The 18,347-nt window shown below is 36.9% G+C and overlaps 1 protein-coding gene across 1 annotated transcript; it reads left to right on the top strand.

Annotated features, from left to right (window-relative positions):
• Nucleotides 1-2,648: 2,648 nt before the first annotated feature.
• Nucleotides 2,649-17,466, top strand: LOC110872195 (mechanosensitive ion channel protein 6). The gene is made up of 6 exons (XM_022120983.2): nt 2,649-2,953; nt 14,357-15,572; nt 15,657-15,780; nt 15,896-16,189; nt 16,651-16,853; nt 16,950-17,466. Exons 1-6 carry the CDS (start codon nt 2,761-2,763, stop codon nt 17,236-17,238), a joined length of 2,319 nt encoding a protein of 772 aa, XP_021976675.1. The 5' UTR covers nt 2,649-2,760; the 3' UTR covers nt 17,239-17,466.
• Nucleotides 17,467-18,347: the final 881 nt, after the last annotated feature.

Raw genomic sequence — 18,347 nt, 5'->3', positions numbered from 1 at the left:
AAGGAATTCAAATGCCTAACGGTGGCCCTTTGATTTCTCATCTTTTGTATGTGGATAATACCAATGCTAATATTTTAAACGTGGTAAGAATTCTTCGGGTGTTTTATGTGTTCAGGTTTGAAGACAAATCTATGCAAGTTAAAACTTTATGGTCTGGGAATGGAAATGGATGAAGTGAAGAATAAGGCTATGGTGGTTGGGTGTAAGGCAGAGAGCACTCCTTTTAGGTATCTTGGTTTGATGGTTGGGGCTAATATGAATCGAGTAAACAATTGGAAGCCGGTGTTTGATATCTTTGAAGCTAGACTTTCCAGATAGAAAGCTAGTTTGCTCTCTATTGGAGGTCGTATCACGATTATTAAGTTGGTTCTTGAAAGCTTGCCTAATTAATATTTTTCTTTGTACAAAGCACCGGTTAAAGTGATTAGAGACCTGGAATCAATGATAAAACGATTTTTATGGGGAGGTTCAGATGATAATAAGAAGATGCATTGAGTTGCTTGGGATCGTGTGACTATAGACAAAGATGAAGGGGGCCTCGGGTTAAGTAAGTTGAAGCATATTAATATCGCTCTTCTATCCAAATGGGGATGGCGATTTAAGATAGAGAAAAATGAGCCGTGGAGGAAGGTGGTGGATGCGATTCACAAAAGCAGAAGCAATTGGGACTTTCTTTCGATAAGAAGAAGCATGAACGGAGTGTGGAAGAATATAACTAAAACGATAGCGGACTACGGTGGACGGTATTCCTTTACGTAATTTTTATAAAAGTATAGTTGGAAATGGCCATGATACTTCGTTTTGGTTGGACCCCTGACTTTTTAATGAAACTTTAAAAGATATTTATCCTAATATTTTCAGTCTTAAAGCTCACAAAAAATGTAGTGTGGATAGTAGGATTAGGAGGAACGAAGACGGTACGCAGAGGATGAACTGGAACTAGAGAAACAGTCCTGGATCTTTTTTGGAGATTTCGGAATTGAATTGGATCACTAGGGACCTAGACTCGGTTAAACTTGAAGATCGGAATGACAAGTGGTCGTGGATCGGGACGGAAGAATATTCAGTTGGGACAGTTAGAATAACTCTTAAAAGAGGACCGGAAGAAGTAATTATGTACTGAATTGGTGTAAATGGATCCCCTCGAAGTGTAACATTTACACTTGGAGAGCGGAAATGGATAAAATCCCCACTGGAATGGCGCTAAGAAACAAGAGTATCGAGATTGAAGATATTTCATGCCCTTTATGCGGATCTGAAGACGAAACGAGCAACCACCTTTTTGCTACATGTATGATGGCAAGCAGAGTCTGACATCATATCTCGAGATGGTGTAAAGTCGTTCCGTTTATAGTCCATTCGGTCAGGGAGCTTCTAGACCTTCATGATCATGTCGGGTTGCGATACTTGTTGAAAGAGATTTTTCACGAGATTGTTATGATTAGTTGTTGGAGCATATGGAGGGCCAGAAATGGTGTTAAATTCTGTAATAGTCAGGTTTGAGCGGAAGATATTATTAGTGAAATCAAATCGGTGGCATTTTTGTGGTTTAGTTGTAGATTGAAAGTTAGGTCCATTTCATGGTCCGATTGGTGTAACTTTGTAATTATGTGATGTTCTTGGTTGGCCGCCCCGTTTCGTGGGTTTTCATGCTTTTCTAACAAAGTTTACTTTAAAAAAAACCTAATAAAAACAACATTCATGAAATTAGGCAGGCTAAATACTTTTTATAATATATGCTAGAAGGCACAAAATTGCAAATTATTTTTTTTAATGGCAAATTCTGTTGTTTGTGTGACTTGAAACCAAGGCCTCTTCCTCCCAAATCCAGGTGTTTAACAACTTTATCTTTGCCTTTGCCGATGGACACCCATTGGCTACCGGTGTATTATTTAAAAAATAAAATCCTAGACGCTTTATTACAATTTCTAACATTAATTATTATATGATCTGTAATAACCAGTTATAACCAAATATGACTCGCTAAAATTCAGTACTATCTTAAGATTGATTTGATAATACATCAAAACACGAACATGTCATAATGTGTTGTATGGGCAATAATTATTACATAAACCGTAATAACCCATTATTGCCCACACAACAGATCATGACATGTTCATGTTATGATCCATTGTAACACAACAACATAAACAAAATGTAATTCATCAAAATCGAGTATGACTTCTAAAGATCCAACATGAACCCTTAAGACCGGTTATGGCTACAACTAGGACCAGTTTGCTTTGTTAACTGGGGACCACATACACAACCCTTTTTTAGTGTGAAAGCGAGGTATGATATGGAGGTTTGGAATGATTTAATTTTGGAAGAAAAAATATGATTTTGAATGATTTGGCGCGTTTGAATTTTAAACTTTAACCAGAGCGTTATGAATACTCCGGTAAACATTTCAATCGAAACACGTTAAAACATTTTAAACATACAAATTAAATACGATAATTTAAGACTTGAATATTTCCATATTGTATACGTCTTATGCTAAGTTTCAGACATGTGTTGAAAGCTACTACCCTTTTGACTTTAGTTACCCGCCATTCTCAAATAATTACATATCAACACGAATGCAAACACTGCTGGCTCTCTCCAGTACTGTCTTAGTGTTCATGTACACCATAAATGTCCCAAGAGTTTCAGCTGATCCTTCATCCCCACCTTCGTTTACACAATTATTATTTCTTGAACTAATACCCCATTCACTTACTCCGAAATTCAAATATATTAAATGAACAATCCTGCATGATCATGCCACAGGTTCCAGCAAACTCTGGCGAAACCGCTCTTCATTTTACATCAGATACCACTGCCATGGCGGACTACGCTAATCGCCGCGATACCATAGCGAAGGAAACAAATAATAATGCCATTTACGCCACGTCTGTTGAAGATGTAGAGCTAGCTGAACACAACATGAATTGTTTTGCATATGAAGGTGAAATTTTTAGACACTATATTTAGTTTCAATTTTATGATTATAGTCTAGAGTAGTATATTTGCAAATTCTTAAATAGTATAAATGTTTTTCATATGAAGGTATTTTTTTAGACACTATATTTAGTCAACAACAATGTTTTAAATACCGGTATGAACTGGTCGGTTATACCAGTTAAACCAAACCGGATATCGGACACGAGTCGGTACAATAAAGGTCGGTAAAACCAGAATACGGAATGTCTTATGCACTGGCGGTAAATCTGGTTCTACCAGTTCAAACTGTTGAACCGGTTTGCATTATCTTAAGATTTGATTTCTTAATTCTAATAAAATACAATATTAAGGTAATATTGATCTTCCATATTTTCGGTAATTAAACCAGTGCCTTCTATTCCAATATTTCATCGTTGCTGAAATTGTTACTCATCTCGTGCATTGCAATATTGTTTATAACTAATAAAAATATTCTTAAAATCCTTAATAGTTTACAATAAAAATAGTTGTTTTTAGACAAAACTATGATTAGTTACATAAATCCTAGTTGAGATTAGATTGTTTTTTAGATGAATTTTTATTTTATGGAACTTATAGGGTTAACTAGTAACCCGGTTCAACTGCCCAATACAACTCGTTTCAACCGGTTGAACCATTTTAGAGCACAACCTGGTATGGCTTAAAAACCGGTTTTTAAAACATTGGTCCACAATGTAAATGATTATAGTCTAGAGTAAGTAGTATATGAAAATTCTTAGTACAAATACTCTTGTACAAGCGCTAATGTACATAGAGTACTTTTGTATATTACTTCCCGTTGATAAAATACAAAGAGGAAGAAAACACTCATGTTATTTTGTTTTCTATATATGAATACAAACGCTCATGTTTTTTTTTGTTTTCTATATATGAATGGTGTTTTCTAACGGTAATACAGAGAGTACTTTTTGTATATTACTTCCCATTCATAAAGGCTCAAACTAATAAATTGATATGAGCTAATAATAAAATACAAAGAGGAAGAAAAGGACATAAATAATAAATTGATATGAGCTAATAATAGAAACCAAATAATGGAAAATCACTAAGATTAAGGACCTACGGTCCATAATTGGAAGATGCTAGCTAGCTGTTAAGATCTTTAGGAGGGAAAGATGTTAAGAAAAGGACAAAAGATGGATATGAGAACAGACAGTATGAGGGACGGCTTGGCTACGTTCAGACCCGGCGCTGAGACTATATTATTAAAAAAAAAGTTTTTTTTACCTTAAATACTCACCTCCCTCTTCCTTTTTTTTAAATAATACCCACATTCAACCAAAATCTACCTATTTCTCTCATCCATTTTTTAAAAAACTCCATCCTTTTATAAAAAACAAAAAAAAATCATGAATCCCTTCAACCCAAACAATCCCAACCCGAACAATCCGAACCCGAACCACCCTAACATTTTTTCGACACCCAGTTACACTCCGACTATCGATCCTTCATGGGCATCTCCGCAATTTATCTTTTCGGGTTTCCAACAATCACCCAACGCGTTCAAACAAATGTCTCAAGTCCAACAAATGCAACAAATGCAACAATTCCAAGCACTCCAACAAATGATGCTACGACGGTGTCTTATTTTTATTTAATTTTTGAATTGTTTTTATAAAGTTAACCAAATAAAAAAGTTAAACAATTATAAATAATTGGTGTGAGCTAGCCTCAACCTCCACCTTTTCTTATTGCTTGGAGGGTCATCCTATGAAGGATGGGGATGTGGCGTCCTACGTGGCGGCCCATCCCTATGGGGATGACCCTCCCCATACCTTCTAGTCTGAGCTAATAATAGAAACCAAATTTAGGAGGGAAAGATGAAAAGATGTTAAGAAAAAGACATATAAATAAGAGATGGATATGAGCTAATTGTAGGATCGCGTGCTGACCCGAACGAGTCAATCGGAGGTGTTCTAATCCGTTTCAGGTGCGGAAAACAAGAAACGAACTTGAAAAACAGCCTGTTCTACTAAATATTGCCTTGCATATTGATTTCACAGCTATTACAAGTCAAACGGCACTTCGGCAGCAATTCGGTACCGGAAACAAGAAAGATACAAATGATTTCGCTCATCAGCTATATATAGTGGTTGGGATTTCGCTCCAAATGTCATAAGACCATTTGGAGCGAAATCAGCTACATATAGGGGAGGGGTTTCGCCCCAAATGACATACAAACCATTTGGAGCGAAATCAGCAGTATGCTGATTTCGCTTGAAACTGCTTTGGGGTGAAATCACACTCACATGTTGCTATGAGCGAAATCAACATCCAAACTCACTAAGTTTTGACATTTTCTCGTCCAACGTGCCCTGATCTAACATTCTAAGTCTAAGACTCGATACAAGACGAAGTCGACAGATGTATGCACCAACAGACTCCCCCTCAGATGTTGACGAGTCTTAAGTGTCGAGTCTTCGCATCTTCAGTCTTGATCAGTCTTGGGGCATCCAGAATCTCTATCTATCACTTGCATCTTCAAATTCTTTCTCTAACAAACTCCCCCTCAAAACATGCTGGGATAAAAATCTGACTTTTACAGCATCAGAATGGCAACCTGGCTTTACATAGACCTCAGATATCGGAACCTGATTCTTATCCAGCTCAGGAAATCCTGCACATTCTCTACCCAAAACATAAGATTCATAAAAATCAGATCTTAACAAATTATCAAATTGCATGCACCAACACTGACTCCTCTACAATCAATATACAATCAGATATTAACATTGATCATTTAACAAATTTCTTTTTACCTAAAAACTTTTCAATCAAAATCTCCCAAACCTGTTCATCATGTTTAGCATTCGGAATTTTGAAAATCAGTTCTTCAATATCAGTTGTCGAAAATCTTTTTGGATTTTTCAAAAATTTACGCTAAAACATACTGAAAATCTTTTTGGAATTTTGTGAAAGAAAGTAAAAGACACCACTTGTAGAATCAGAAGAAAACAGAAATAAAATATTTACAAACAATATTTTTGTGAGTTTGTGTAAGAGTATCATATCAGTTTCTGAGACAAATCACCAACACCGTTAAGCTTTAAACATTTTAAGTTTTAAACGATTCACTTAGATTGTCAGTATACTATACTGGTCCACTTAAATTTTCACACAAAGTTCAACTGTTTCGAGATACGAGATTAATGTCTTAGTGACTTAAACTTATTCGCGTGTTCTCACCTCGGAATATACTCCCGTATCCAGATCCCAATATTCAGTCTTACAGATGAGTATACCTAGATGATATCTGTAAGGGGTTAGGTGCGAAACCGTGAGAGCTCAGGTCAGAACTTCCCTTCAGCAGAGAGATGACGGTTCGACTTTTGGTGGGTCCCCTTTAGAGGATCTTTTTTACAACAGCAATGACTATCAATTTTATTGTTTCATCAACTTGCTGAGGGCGGTGCTGTATTTCAAGCATTTGCAGAAAGTATTATCCGGGGACTAGGTCAGTATTTCTATACAGCAGAAGTCCCGGGATAATACCCCAGATATCACTAAGCATAAAGACCTAGTATCTCAGAATAAGGGACCTTTCAAACAAGATTTCGGGGGTTACCCATATATCCGAGAGATGTTACCCACGAATTAAGCAAGTTTGAAATTTAGGTTTATATCTCGTCACAGTTTATTAAACGTGCAAAAACCTACTGACACATCATTAATGAGACCGTTTATCACTAATTAACTTTCCAATTCTTTAGCATGCTGTGATTGTCCACTGATGTACTATCATTTCCTCTTTTATACAACAAAACTCATTTTTTATTTTATCATGTTTTTGTCTTTTTCAAATTTTCTGATGTTTTTGGATTTTCTAAAAATTTTTACTCCCCCTAAAATGCAAACACATTAACGAAAAATTTGAAAACTATCTAAACTCTTGACCCATTTGAAGAAACAAAATAAAAAACAAACTGTACAAATAAAGTGACAACTGATATCAAATCACTTCAAATCGCCATCCACTTGGCATAAATAATCAGAACCCCCTTCACAACAAACCATTTTCTTATTTATATTTCAAAACACTTAAGTTTGTTTTAATCAAAATGATTTTTCCGGAAAATGAGTTTGTTTTTACCACTTGTAGATTTACCACTTGTTAAGTACGGGGATATGGTTCATCATCTTGTTCATCTATTTATCATGTATAGTAAATCAAGTACAATTTAATGTCCCTGATTTACCATTTGCAATTAAGCAACCTCTGTACCATTTGAAGAAAACACACTACCAATTGTAGGAATATCACATCTACCCAACCATTTTACCAATCAGGATGCCGATTCCTGCTTCGCACTTACCAACCTAGAAGCTCCGGCGTAGTCCTTCAACCTGTAAAATTTTAACACTATCAAAAACTTTCAAACAACCTCTTTAAACATGAAAGATGCCGATTCCTGATCCACGATTACAATCTTGGGATCTCCGGCAAGTCAGGTGTTTAATCAAACATAACATCCACCCAAGCCTGACTAGCCTTGGGTGATTTTGGAACACATCTGTCCCACCAACACTTTGATTTATAAAACGCTTTAGCACCCTTAACCTTCCTATCAACCATCTTCCCGAAAATGTGCTTGACTTTCCCGTTGAAAGCCTTCTCAAGATCAAATTCTCCCTTATCAGCGAAGAATTGATTTGAGATCTCTACTTTTCCCACTTTCTTCATCAAATTTTCCTTTGACAATGGAGGAAAATTTTTATCGTTCACCTCAGGAACGGAAACCACAATCTTCTTATCAACCAATAACTCCTCTGATTTTATTGAATCAGATTCATTGTCAGAACTACTTTCTGTTTTTACAATCCATTTTTGTTTACTCAAGTCACCTCTTCTTTTGTAGAAACGTTTTGAACTTTCACCTTTTTCAGAACTCGAATTTTCAAACAAAATACCATTTTTCACCAACTGTTCTTTTTTATCAACATAAGTCTTTTTCAAGTTAGAATTAGAAGAAACTCCCTGCTTTGTATAGTTGGTCTTGGAGCAGTTCCAAGCTATGTGACCAACTTCTTGGCATTTGAAACAGGTTCTTCTGTCAACTTTTTCAGCAAACCTTTTCACATTCTTCTTCACTTCAGCAAGAAATTCTTGATTTGACTGCTTCCAGAATGGTTTCTTCTGTTCATCCTCTGAGCTTCCTCCTGAAACAAATTTTGTTTTTGGTTTATAAATTTTCTGATTTTTATAATTTTCTGACGAACTAAAACCAAGACCTTTCTTTTTGAGATTACCATTATGGTTTGGTTTCTTTTGGAAATTATAACCACAACCGTAACCCATTTTCTTGTTTACTCTTTGTTGAATCCTTAAAGTGTAAGGTTTAGGTTTTGCAGAAAGATCTAAATCTTTTATTTCAGAAATATTAATTTCTGTTAATTTGAAAACCTTTTTGATCATTTCAGTTTTAACACTTCTTATTGGGAATTCCTCATCAGAATATAACTTGTCTGAATCATTCAATGTATATGCTACTTTGACTGATCCGTCATTCAAATTAGATTTTGATAACAGGAATTCTTTATTGTAAACCCTTTTAACCGGTAAACTCGGACTTTTCTCAGTCGAACTCGGACTATCTGATTTAGACTCCGAGTTTAACCCTTCATCCATATCCAACACCTGATCGACAACTTTCTTAATTAACTCAGACTCATGATCAGTGTCAGACGCTGTGAATGTTACATCAATATTGTCTGGTAATTCATCAGTGATTTCAGACTTTAATTTGATGTTTAGAGCCTTGTCTACTTGTTCCTCATTTGGTTTCCTGGGGGAATAACTCTAAAAAATAGGAGGCGGACATCTGTTATACTTGACACTTTTTGTCTTACCAGTATCCTCTTCTTTTTCTTTCTTCTTGAAAGCTTCAAGACCTGCAACAGTAGGATAAACTCGATCAATCAGATAATCACAAGTAGTATAACTCAAAAGTAATCGGTTAATCCTTTCACTCTCAATTTTCTCAAGTTCCAACTCCTTCTTCAGCTTAGCACAATCTTCGATGTAATCATTAATGACACTTTGCTTTGTCATCAAAGTTGCACTCATCTTGTCATTTGCTTTTTCAATTTCTGCATTCGTTCTCTTCAAACTGTCAACTGTCCTGTTCAATACGTCGTATGACTCTTTCACATACTTCACATCAGACAGTAGATCTTCCTTAATATTTTCTAAGTAGACAATCTTTTTATCTTTTTCTTCACAAACTTTGCAAGCTTCTGAACATTTCTCACAAGGCTTAGTAACTTCAACCACCTTCTCAATTATCTTTTCAACTTCTACAGTCTTTTCAACTTCAACAAGTTTCTCGACCTCAACAATCTTTTTGACAATCTTTTCTACTTCGACCATTCTTTCAACTTCAACTATTTTCTCAACTTCCACGAGTTTCTCGACTTCGACAATTTTCTCCACTACTTTCTCTACTTCAACAATCTTCTCTATTGCAATCTCAGCAGCTGCTTCATCTTTTGTTTCAATAGTTTCAGTCTTTGCTTTTTCATTAGCGAGTAGCTTTGCTGCTTCTAGCTCTCTCTGCAATCGAGCGATCTTCTTCTGATTCAGCATCTCAACTTTATCTGCATAGAAAAAATTAAAACTGTCAGGATCAATGCTTTTTCTACATTTGTTAAGATACTCTTCCTCATCATCCGTATCAACATCACTTCCAAGATCTGGAAATATCGGAATCCTTTTCTGACAATCCTCATTTTGATCCTGAATCCTGGTAACAAGTGCCACATCAGGTTTAGTTCCACTAGGTATATACTTGTCCCAGCTAAACCCCTGTGCAATAACCTCATCACTTTGATCTATTATCCCAAAATAAGCTTTCCTATTGGCTTCTTCAATCATTTTCCCATGAGCAGTTTTCGGTTCCTTTTGTTGAGGTTGTTGATCGATTTAATGAAAGATTGATTTCTGATAATAATTGCTCTTTTCTTGACTTCCAGTTGACTCTTGGTTCTTACATTCCCGTTTAAAGTGACCTTTTCCTTTACATCGGAAACAGATAACCTTTGACTTGTCAAAACCAAGTGGAGAGGTAGCCATCCCTCGAAATTCATCTCTGCCAGTAATCTGTTGAAAATTTTCAGCTCTCCTACAGGCACTAGCTAAGCACCACTTCACATCCATCAGCTCAAGCTCTTCTGCATCGATTTGGTCGTAATCTTCCTTTGTGAGCATCGGATTACCAATTCTTCCAGCAATCAAACTTTCATACGACTCTAACATGGCGACAAGAGATGCCATGTGTTGCTTTGCCACCTCAGGAGAAAGATGTTGACCATTCTAAATGTTCAAGATCACATTACACTGCATATTTGTAGAATTTTGCTTCTGAGGGCTAGGTGTGTTGCTGTTTAGATCAAAGCTTGAGAATGATGAAGTAGATCCACCACTTTGAGTTGTAGTACTTGCATTTGGACTTGCAGAACCATCAGCACTGAATGCAGTACTAATCTTTGGACTTTGACTGGAAGTGGCCTCAAACTTGTTCCCTCTGTAATATAGGCTGACATCTTGCTTGACATTTGAATTTTTCATGATAGCAGTCTTCTGAATATCCAGCTCCTGTTCCTCAATCTTCTGGATAAACTGAGCCAAGTTCATACTCTCAGTCTTCCTCATGAGTTTCACAATCATCAGATAAGTTCCCCACTTCTGTTGGGGTAAAGCTTCTGCTAACTTATCAACCCACTCATCATCATCTTTCTGAATATCCAATCTTCCCATTTCTAGAACCAGCTGACAGTATCTATCTATTGTCTGTTTCGTGGTTTCATGATCAAATGTAGTAAACATGTCAAACGACTTCTTCAATAACGCCTTTTTGTTTTTGATCATGTCAGCACTCCCTCTGAATTTCTGAATTGATGCCTCCCAGATTGATCTAAATGTTCCGTTATGTTGAAGTAAGACGAAGATGTCTTCTTTAACTGCTTGCTGTAAAATGCTGATCATCATCTTTTCACTAGTATATTTCAGCTTGTCAGCTTCTGTAAAATCATTGAAACCCTTTTCCAACCCACGCTCATTCTTTGGTCTCTCATAGTCTTTCAGCAGTGAACACCAAGCATCGAATCTGTAGGCTTGAACCCAGTTCTCGAATCGATTTTTCCAACCCTGAAAATCCTCAATGTACATGAGTTTCGGTGGTTTCTGATGAGTACCCGTCTCATTCTCACTATATACAGTCTCAGCAGCAGTGACAGGTGCAACCGATGTTGCAAAAGCATTGTAAAACTCTTCAGCTATGGTTCGATAACACGTTTTTCAAAAACAGTCAATTACGAACGAAATAGCAAATAACCAGCTTTGGAGCGAAATCAGAATGCAGGCAGGAGCGAAATCAGGTGATTGTGTACTTGGAGCGAAATTACAGACTTTGGCACAATGGAGCGAAATTAGTACTCAATACAGCCTGGAGCGAAATCAGATGTAAGCAATTTGGGGCGAAATTAGACTGTTTTGGACTATTAGAGCGAAATCAGAATGCTGACAGGAGCGAAATCTCAGATTTTTAAATCCCAGGAGCGAAAATAGAACTTAATTTGGAGCGAAACCCTCAAGAATCTGTACTTTGAAGCGATATCAGACAGTTACAAGCAAAATCAGAAAGTGTCCATATGAGCGAAATAAACTCGAAGTCAATTTTAGTCCATTTTTAGTCCGATTTTAGTTCTCAAACTTTTAGGGATTTGTTTGTGTCCAATATTCTATAGTCTATGAAAATTTGGTCCGATTCTGACCGTGAAATCTTCCTGAACAGATAAAAGAAGGTGTAGAAGATAGAAAATGATGCTGTTTTAGCAAGAACTCCTCGTCCTGAGCTCTGATACCACTTGTAGGATCGCGTGCTGACCCGAACGAGTCAATCGGACGTGTTCTAATCCGTTTTAGGTGCGGAAAACAAGAAACAAACTTGAAAAACAGCCTGTTCTACTAAATATTGCCTTGTATATTGATTTCACAGCTATTAAAAGTCAAACGGTACTTCGGCAGCAATTCGGTACCAGAAACAAGAAAGATACAAATGATTTCGCTCATCAGCTATATATAGTGGTTGGGATTTCGCTCCAAATGTCATAAGACCATTTGGAGCGAAATCAGCTACATATAGGGGAGGGGTTTCGCCCCAAATGACATACAAACCATTTGGAGCGAAATCAGCAGTATGCTGACTTCGCTTGAAACTGCTTTGGGGCGAAATCACACTCACATGTTGCTATGAGCAAAATCAACATCCAAACTCACTAAGTTTTCACATTTTCTCGTACAACGTGCCCTGATCTAACATTCTAAGTTTAAGACTCGATACAAGACGAAGTCGACAGATGTATGCACCAACACTAATAATAGAAACCAAATAATGGGAAATCACTATGATTAAGTACCAACGGTCCATAATGAGAAGATGCTAGCTATAAAGATCTTTAGGAGGGAAAGGTGAAAAGATGTTAATCTTGATTATTTTTCTAACACCCCCCCCCACCCCTCAAGTTGAGTGGTGGGATCCCCAACTCTTAACTTGCTCAGACAATTATTGAAGTTTTTCGCCTTGACGGCCTTCGTTAAAATATCTGCTAATTGGTCCTCTGAATGCATGAAAGGAAACTCTATCACCCTAGTTTCAAGTTTTTCTTTAATGAAATGCATGTCTACATCCACATGCTTTGTACGATCGTGTTGAATAGGGTTTTCTAAAATTTGTATAGCAGCTTTGTTATCACATTGATCATGTTGGCTTTAGTTTGGGGAAACCCAATTTCATTCAGGAGTTTGTGTATCCATTGAACTTCTGCTAGGCCACGTGCAATCCCTCGAAATTCGACTTCAGCGCTAGATAGGGCTACGACCTTTTGCTTCTTGCTTCTCTATGTAACTAGATTTCCCCTACTAAGGTAAAATATCCCGATGTTGATCTCCGATCTCCTTTATCTCTAGCCCAGTATGCGTCAGTATAAGCTTGAATTTTTAGGTGTTTGTTGGGTTGGAAGAGAACCCCATGACCCGCAGTTATCTTATAATCCTCCATACCACGTCCATATGAAGATATAAGTTTGCCCACCAACTGTTGATACCTTTCTTTGTCTACTAATTCTGCTTTTTTTCTTCCATGCAAAGTTTCTGGTTAGCAATCATTGGAGAATCGACTTGCTTGCAATCAATCATTCCAGTTTCAGCTAGGAGGTCAAGGACATATTTCTTTTGACATATGAAGATCCCTTGTTTGGATGTTAGAACCTCGATTCCAAGAAAGTACTTAAGTCTTCCTAAGTCCTTCATTTGAAATTCCGCGAACAAATTTTCCTTCAACTTCCTCATTTCTTCCTCATCGTGTTTCCTAAAATGATCATGTCATCAACATATATAATTAAACATGTTATAAGTTTACCTCTCCGTTTAAGAAATAGCGTATGATCCGAGTTGCTTTGTTGGAAACCATATCTTTTTATAGCTAATGTAAATCCGCCAAACCAAGCTCGAGGAGATTGCTTAAGCCCATAGAGAGTCTTTTTCAACCTACATCCTTCCTTCGTTTTAAAATTTCCTATGAATCCAAGAGAGGCTTCCATGTATAATTCTTCTTTCAATTCTCCATGTAGGAAGGCATTCTTAACATCGAATTGGTGAAGGGGTCATCCTTCATCTGCAGCAACAGAAAAAAGGAAATGAATGGTGTCAATCTTCGCTACCGGGGAAAAAGTCTCTGAGTAGTCAATCCCATATGTTTGGGCGTACCCTTTTGCTACCAATCGTGCTATATATCTTTCAATAAATGTCCCAAGAGTTTTCAGCTGATCCTTCATCCCCACCTTCGTTTACACAATTATTATTTCTTGAACTAATATCCCATTCACTTACTCTGAAATTCAAATAAATTAAATGAACATTAATCCTGCATGATCATGCCATTGGTTCCAGTAAACTCCGGCGAAACCACTATTCATTTTACATCAGATACCACTACCATCGCGGACTATGTTAATCGTCGTGATACCATAGAAAAGGAAACAAATAATAATGCTAATTACGCCACGTCTGTTGAAGATGTAGAGCTAGCTGAACACAATGTGAATTATTTTGCATATGAAGGTAAATTATCAGACACTATATTTATTCCACAATTTAAATGATTATAGTCTAGAGTAGTATATGAAAATTCTTAGATAGTATATATAAAATATTTTGCATACGAAGGTATTTTATTAGACACTATATTTAGTCCACAATGTAAATGATTATAGTCTAGAGTAGTATATGCAGATTCTTAGTATAAATACTCTTGTACAAACGCTAATCATTACACAATACAAACGCTAATGTTTTTGTTTTCTATATATGAAGGGTACAAGGTTGATTCCACAACGTCATCTCCGATCCAGGAAAGTCCTAACTTCGAGTCACGACCTATGCGACAGAGGTCTACTGCTAGCAGGCGCAGCTCTGGCGCGGGTCATGGTGGAGAAGAAGGGGTGGTTTGTTCAACGAATGCCGCATTTAAGAGAACCCCGACTTTGTTGAGGATGAAAACAAAATCTAGGCTATCTGATCAGCCAGATTTTGAACTGAGGACGTCGCGATCAGGGAAAGGAGTTGGTGATATCGATGAAGATGATTTGTTGATAGATGATGATTTGCCAGATGAGTACAAGAAATTAAGGTATAGCAAATGGACTTTACTTCAATTAATCAGTTTGATACTGATAGTTGGTTGTTTAGCTTGCACACTAGCAATCCCAAGGTTCAGAAACAAAGATTTGTATGATCTTGATTGGTGGAAATGGGAGGTTATGCTGCTAGTTGTGATATGTGGGAGATTGGTTTCTGGATGGGTGATTAGGACCTTGGTGTTCTTCTTAGAACGAAGGTTCTTGTTACGAAAACGAGTTCTTTATTTTGTTTATGGGTTAAAAAAGGCAGTCCAAAACTGTATTTGGTTAACTTTGGTCTTGATCGCGTGGCAATGTATATTTGATAAAAAGGTGAAGCGGATGTCGTATGGAAAGAAGGTTTTGCCATGTGTAACCGCGATTTGGATATGTCTTTTGGTGGGGACTCTTGTTTGGTTACTAAAAACTTTGTTGATTGAAGTTCTTGCTTTGAATTTCCATGTGAGCAAGTATTTTGATCGGATTCAAGACTCTTTGTTTAACCAATTTGTGATCGAAACACTCTTAGGCCCGGTTGTGATTGGGATTCAGAAACAATACGAAGAGGATGATTGGGGGATGGAAGATATAGAGAAGCTTGAGAATATTGGAACACCGAGATCTAGAATTGCGATGGTTGGTAAAACAGAAGTTACCGTTCCTAAGAACAGTGACAAATACAACGGGATTAGGATTGATCAGTTGCATAGGCTGAATCAGAATAATATATCTGCTTGGAATATGAACAGGATGATGAATGCTATAAACACGAGTATGTTAACCACAGTTGATGAACAATTTCAAGATGCAACCAGCGATGAAGATGAGACCTTTATGCATATAACTAGCGATAACGAGGCTAAAGTTGCAGCCAAGAAAATATTTTGCAACGTGGTAGAGCCGCGCTCCAAGTAAGCTATTCAATTATAACGCGATACGCCAGTTTCATGTCATTTGATGATTATTTTTAAGTTTGTTTATGTCTTTATATATAGGTACATTTATCTTGAGGATTTGATGCGGTTTTTTCCTGAAGATGAAGCTTTGAAAATGATTAGACTCTTTGATGAAGCAAGTGAGGCGAAAGGAATTAGCAAACAAGCTCTTAAAAATTGGGTGGTACGTTTGGTTTGATCCTTACAATTTAAGAATTAGAGTTTAGGGTTTAGGGTAAACAGTTACACGTAAAATGAAGGTATTTAAGGTTTGTTTTTGTGCTAACTTATGTATGCAGGTAAATGTATTTAGAGAGCGTAGAGCTCTTGCACTATCACTCAAAGACACAAAAACAGCTGTGGACAAGCTCCATCAGATGTTGAATGTCGTTGTAGGAATCGTAATAATTGTGATTTCGCTTCTTATCCTTAAAGTGGCGACATCCCAGTTTTTCATATTTTTAAGCTCACAACTAGTTTTGGTAGCATTTGTGTTTGGAAACACGTGCAAAACAATGTTCGAGGCCATCATCTTTTTGTTCATAGTGCATCCGTTTGATGTTGGTGATCGTTGCGAGATTGATGGCGTCCAGGTTAGATTACAACGAACCCAATCCCTGTATATTTAGTGTCAAGGACAACCATAGTGTTTGAATTGAACATGGCTCTTTAAAACCCTTTATCTAAAGAGTGATCAAACCATTGTAAACTGGTTGTAAACATGTTAAAGAAGTTAACAGTTAGTATTAAATGGGTTAAACAGATCGTAGACGCGTTGGCGACTGCAAGTTGACGATATCAAATTTTTTTAATTATAATTTCAAACAGGTTGACGGATCCACATGTTTAATTAAGCTGGTCAACCTGATCACGACGCGTTTATTACACATTATAGATATGGTAGCACATAGACATTGTCAACGTGAACACAACCTGTTTAATTAACATGTCAACTTGAACATGACCCTTAGGTTAGATGTCATAATTTTATATAAAAACACGTCTCATTTATGTTTATTTTCGGTCGTCTAACATCAAATGTTATATTGTGCAGATGATAGTTGAAGAGATGAATATATTAACGACAATCTTCTTGAGGTACGATAATCAGAAGATATCATATCCCAACAGTGTGCTTTCGACTATGCCTATCGCTAATTACAACCGTAGTCCCAACATGGGGGAGGCTATTGATTTTTGCATCCATGTATCAACTCCTGCTGAAAAGGTTGCCAAAATGAAGGAAATGATAACAAGGTAAGCAAAGTTTTTGAATATCTGATTATTGAGTATCAATTGAATTTGAATCTAGTTACTGAATGTCATTATGATTTTGGACCGGTATGGTTGCAGCTATGTCGAGAAGAAAAGCAATCATTGGCAACCTAGGCCGGTAATCGTAGTGAGGGATGTTGAGGACTTAAATAGACTCAAAATGTCAATATGGCTTTCGCATAGAATGAATTTCCAAGACATGGGTGAAAGATGGAAAAGGAGAGCTCTTTTAATTGAGGAGATGATCAAGATTTTCAAAGATCTTGATATTGAATATCGTATGCTCCCACTCGACATTAATGTCCGCTATATGCCCGAGTTAACTTCAAACCGATTTCCATCAAATTGGGCTGCTTGTGCAATGTGATATGCCATGGAAAAGGTAATCATGCATGTGTAGATCGAATGTTCTGGTAGTAGACGTTATATCACTATGATATATGGGATAATAAAATCTGATTATATTATCATATCTAGCAAAGCCTTTAGAGTTAGAGTAGAGCTCCCTCGAGTCCCAAGGGAAATGGTGTGGTTGTAAGGTGTTTATGTCTCCCTTATGTGTTGAATGTGAACGGTTCAAATCCTTGTTTTAAGTATGTCAGTTTGCTTTTAAAAAAATAAACTAATAGCATTATGTTTATTAAGAAACCAGAACAATATAATATTTGTAAAATGTTATCTCTGTGAAATTAGAGAACGTTTTGGAGTAGGTTATGGAGCCGGCTCATTGTTCGATAAATGGAACGTTAGAAAGGCTGGTAGGGATGAGTGATGTCAACGCTACAATAATGAAGGCAAAATGTCGTGAGTTTCTGTTCTGTGAATAAACCTAATGTTGGTTACAGGCCCCACTCCACACTCAACACTATGTATTTGTTTGTATGTGTTGTGTGTAAATATGCAAGAGAATGCAAACTATGGTATCCATTGTTATCAAAAAGGGTTATGTATATCAATAAAACACCTGGCTATGTATAGCCTTACAAACACACACGTGAGAAACAATAAAAATAATAAAATATTAAGTCCAACTAAATAGCTGGTAACAACTAACGACTCTTTCTTCCAACGTGCATCACCACAAGATGTTGATGCAGATTTTGTGTCCGATGCTTGTCGAATAGATTAGTTTTATTTTATGCTGAATTTGTAATAGTTAGTGAAACGGTCTATCGAACGTGTATAGACCCGCTCGTTTGAAGTGGTTAAACGAGAGGGTTATTCGGTTGACCGTGTGTGTTTGCAAGACAAGGGGTGTGACTATAAATAGAAAACCCTTGCCATTTCAAACACTTGGAGATTTTAGGAGGTTTGAGACCTCACTAGGGAGAGATCACCACTTGGTCTCTCCCCGGATGTGTACTCCTTTGGTATGTTTCGGTTAGCTTGTTAATCGGGCCGACTTGCTTTGTTATGTTTCAAATCTATACAGGTAAGTACTTTTATCCGTCTCTAATCTTCCCGTCTATGAACATA

Source organism: Helianthus annuus, chromosome 8 (genome assembly GCF_002127325.2).
Source record: "Helianthus annuus cultivar XRQ/B chromosome 8, HanXRQr2.0-SUNRISE, whole genome shotgun sequence".
NCBI classification, from domain to species: Eukaryota; Viridiplantae; Streptophyta; class Magnoliopsida; order Asterales; family Asteraceae; genus Helianthus; species Helianthus annuus.
The sequence above is the reverse complement of the archived record's forward strand: the minus strand, read 5'-3'. Positions and strand labels throughout refer to the sequence as shown.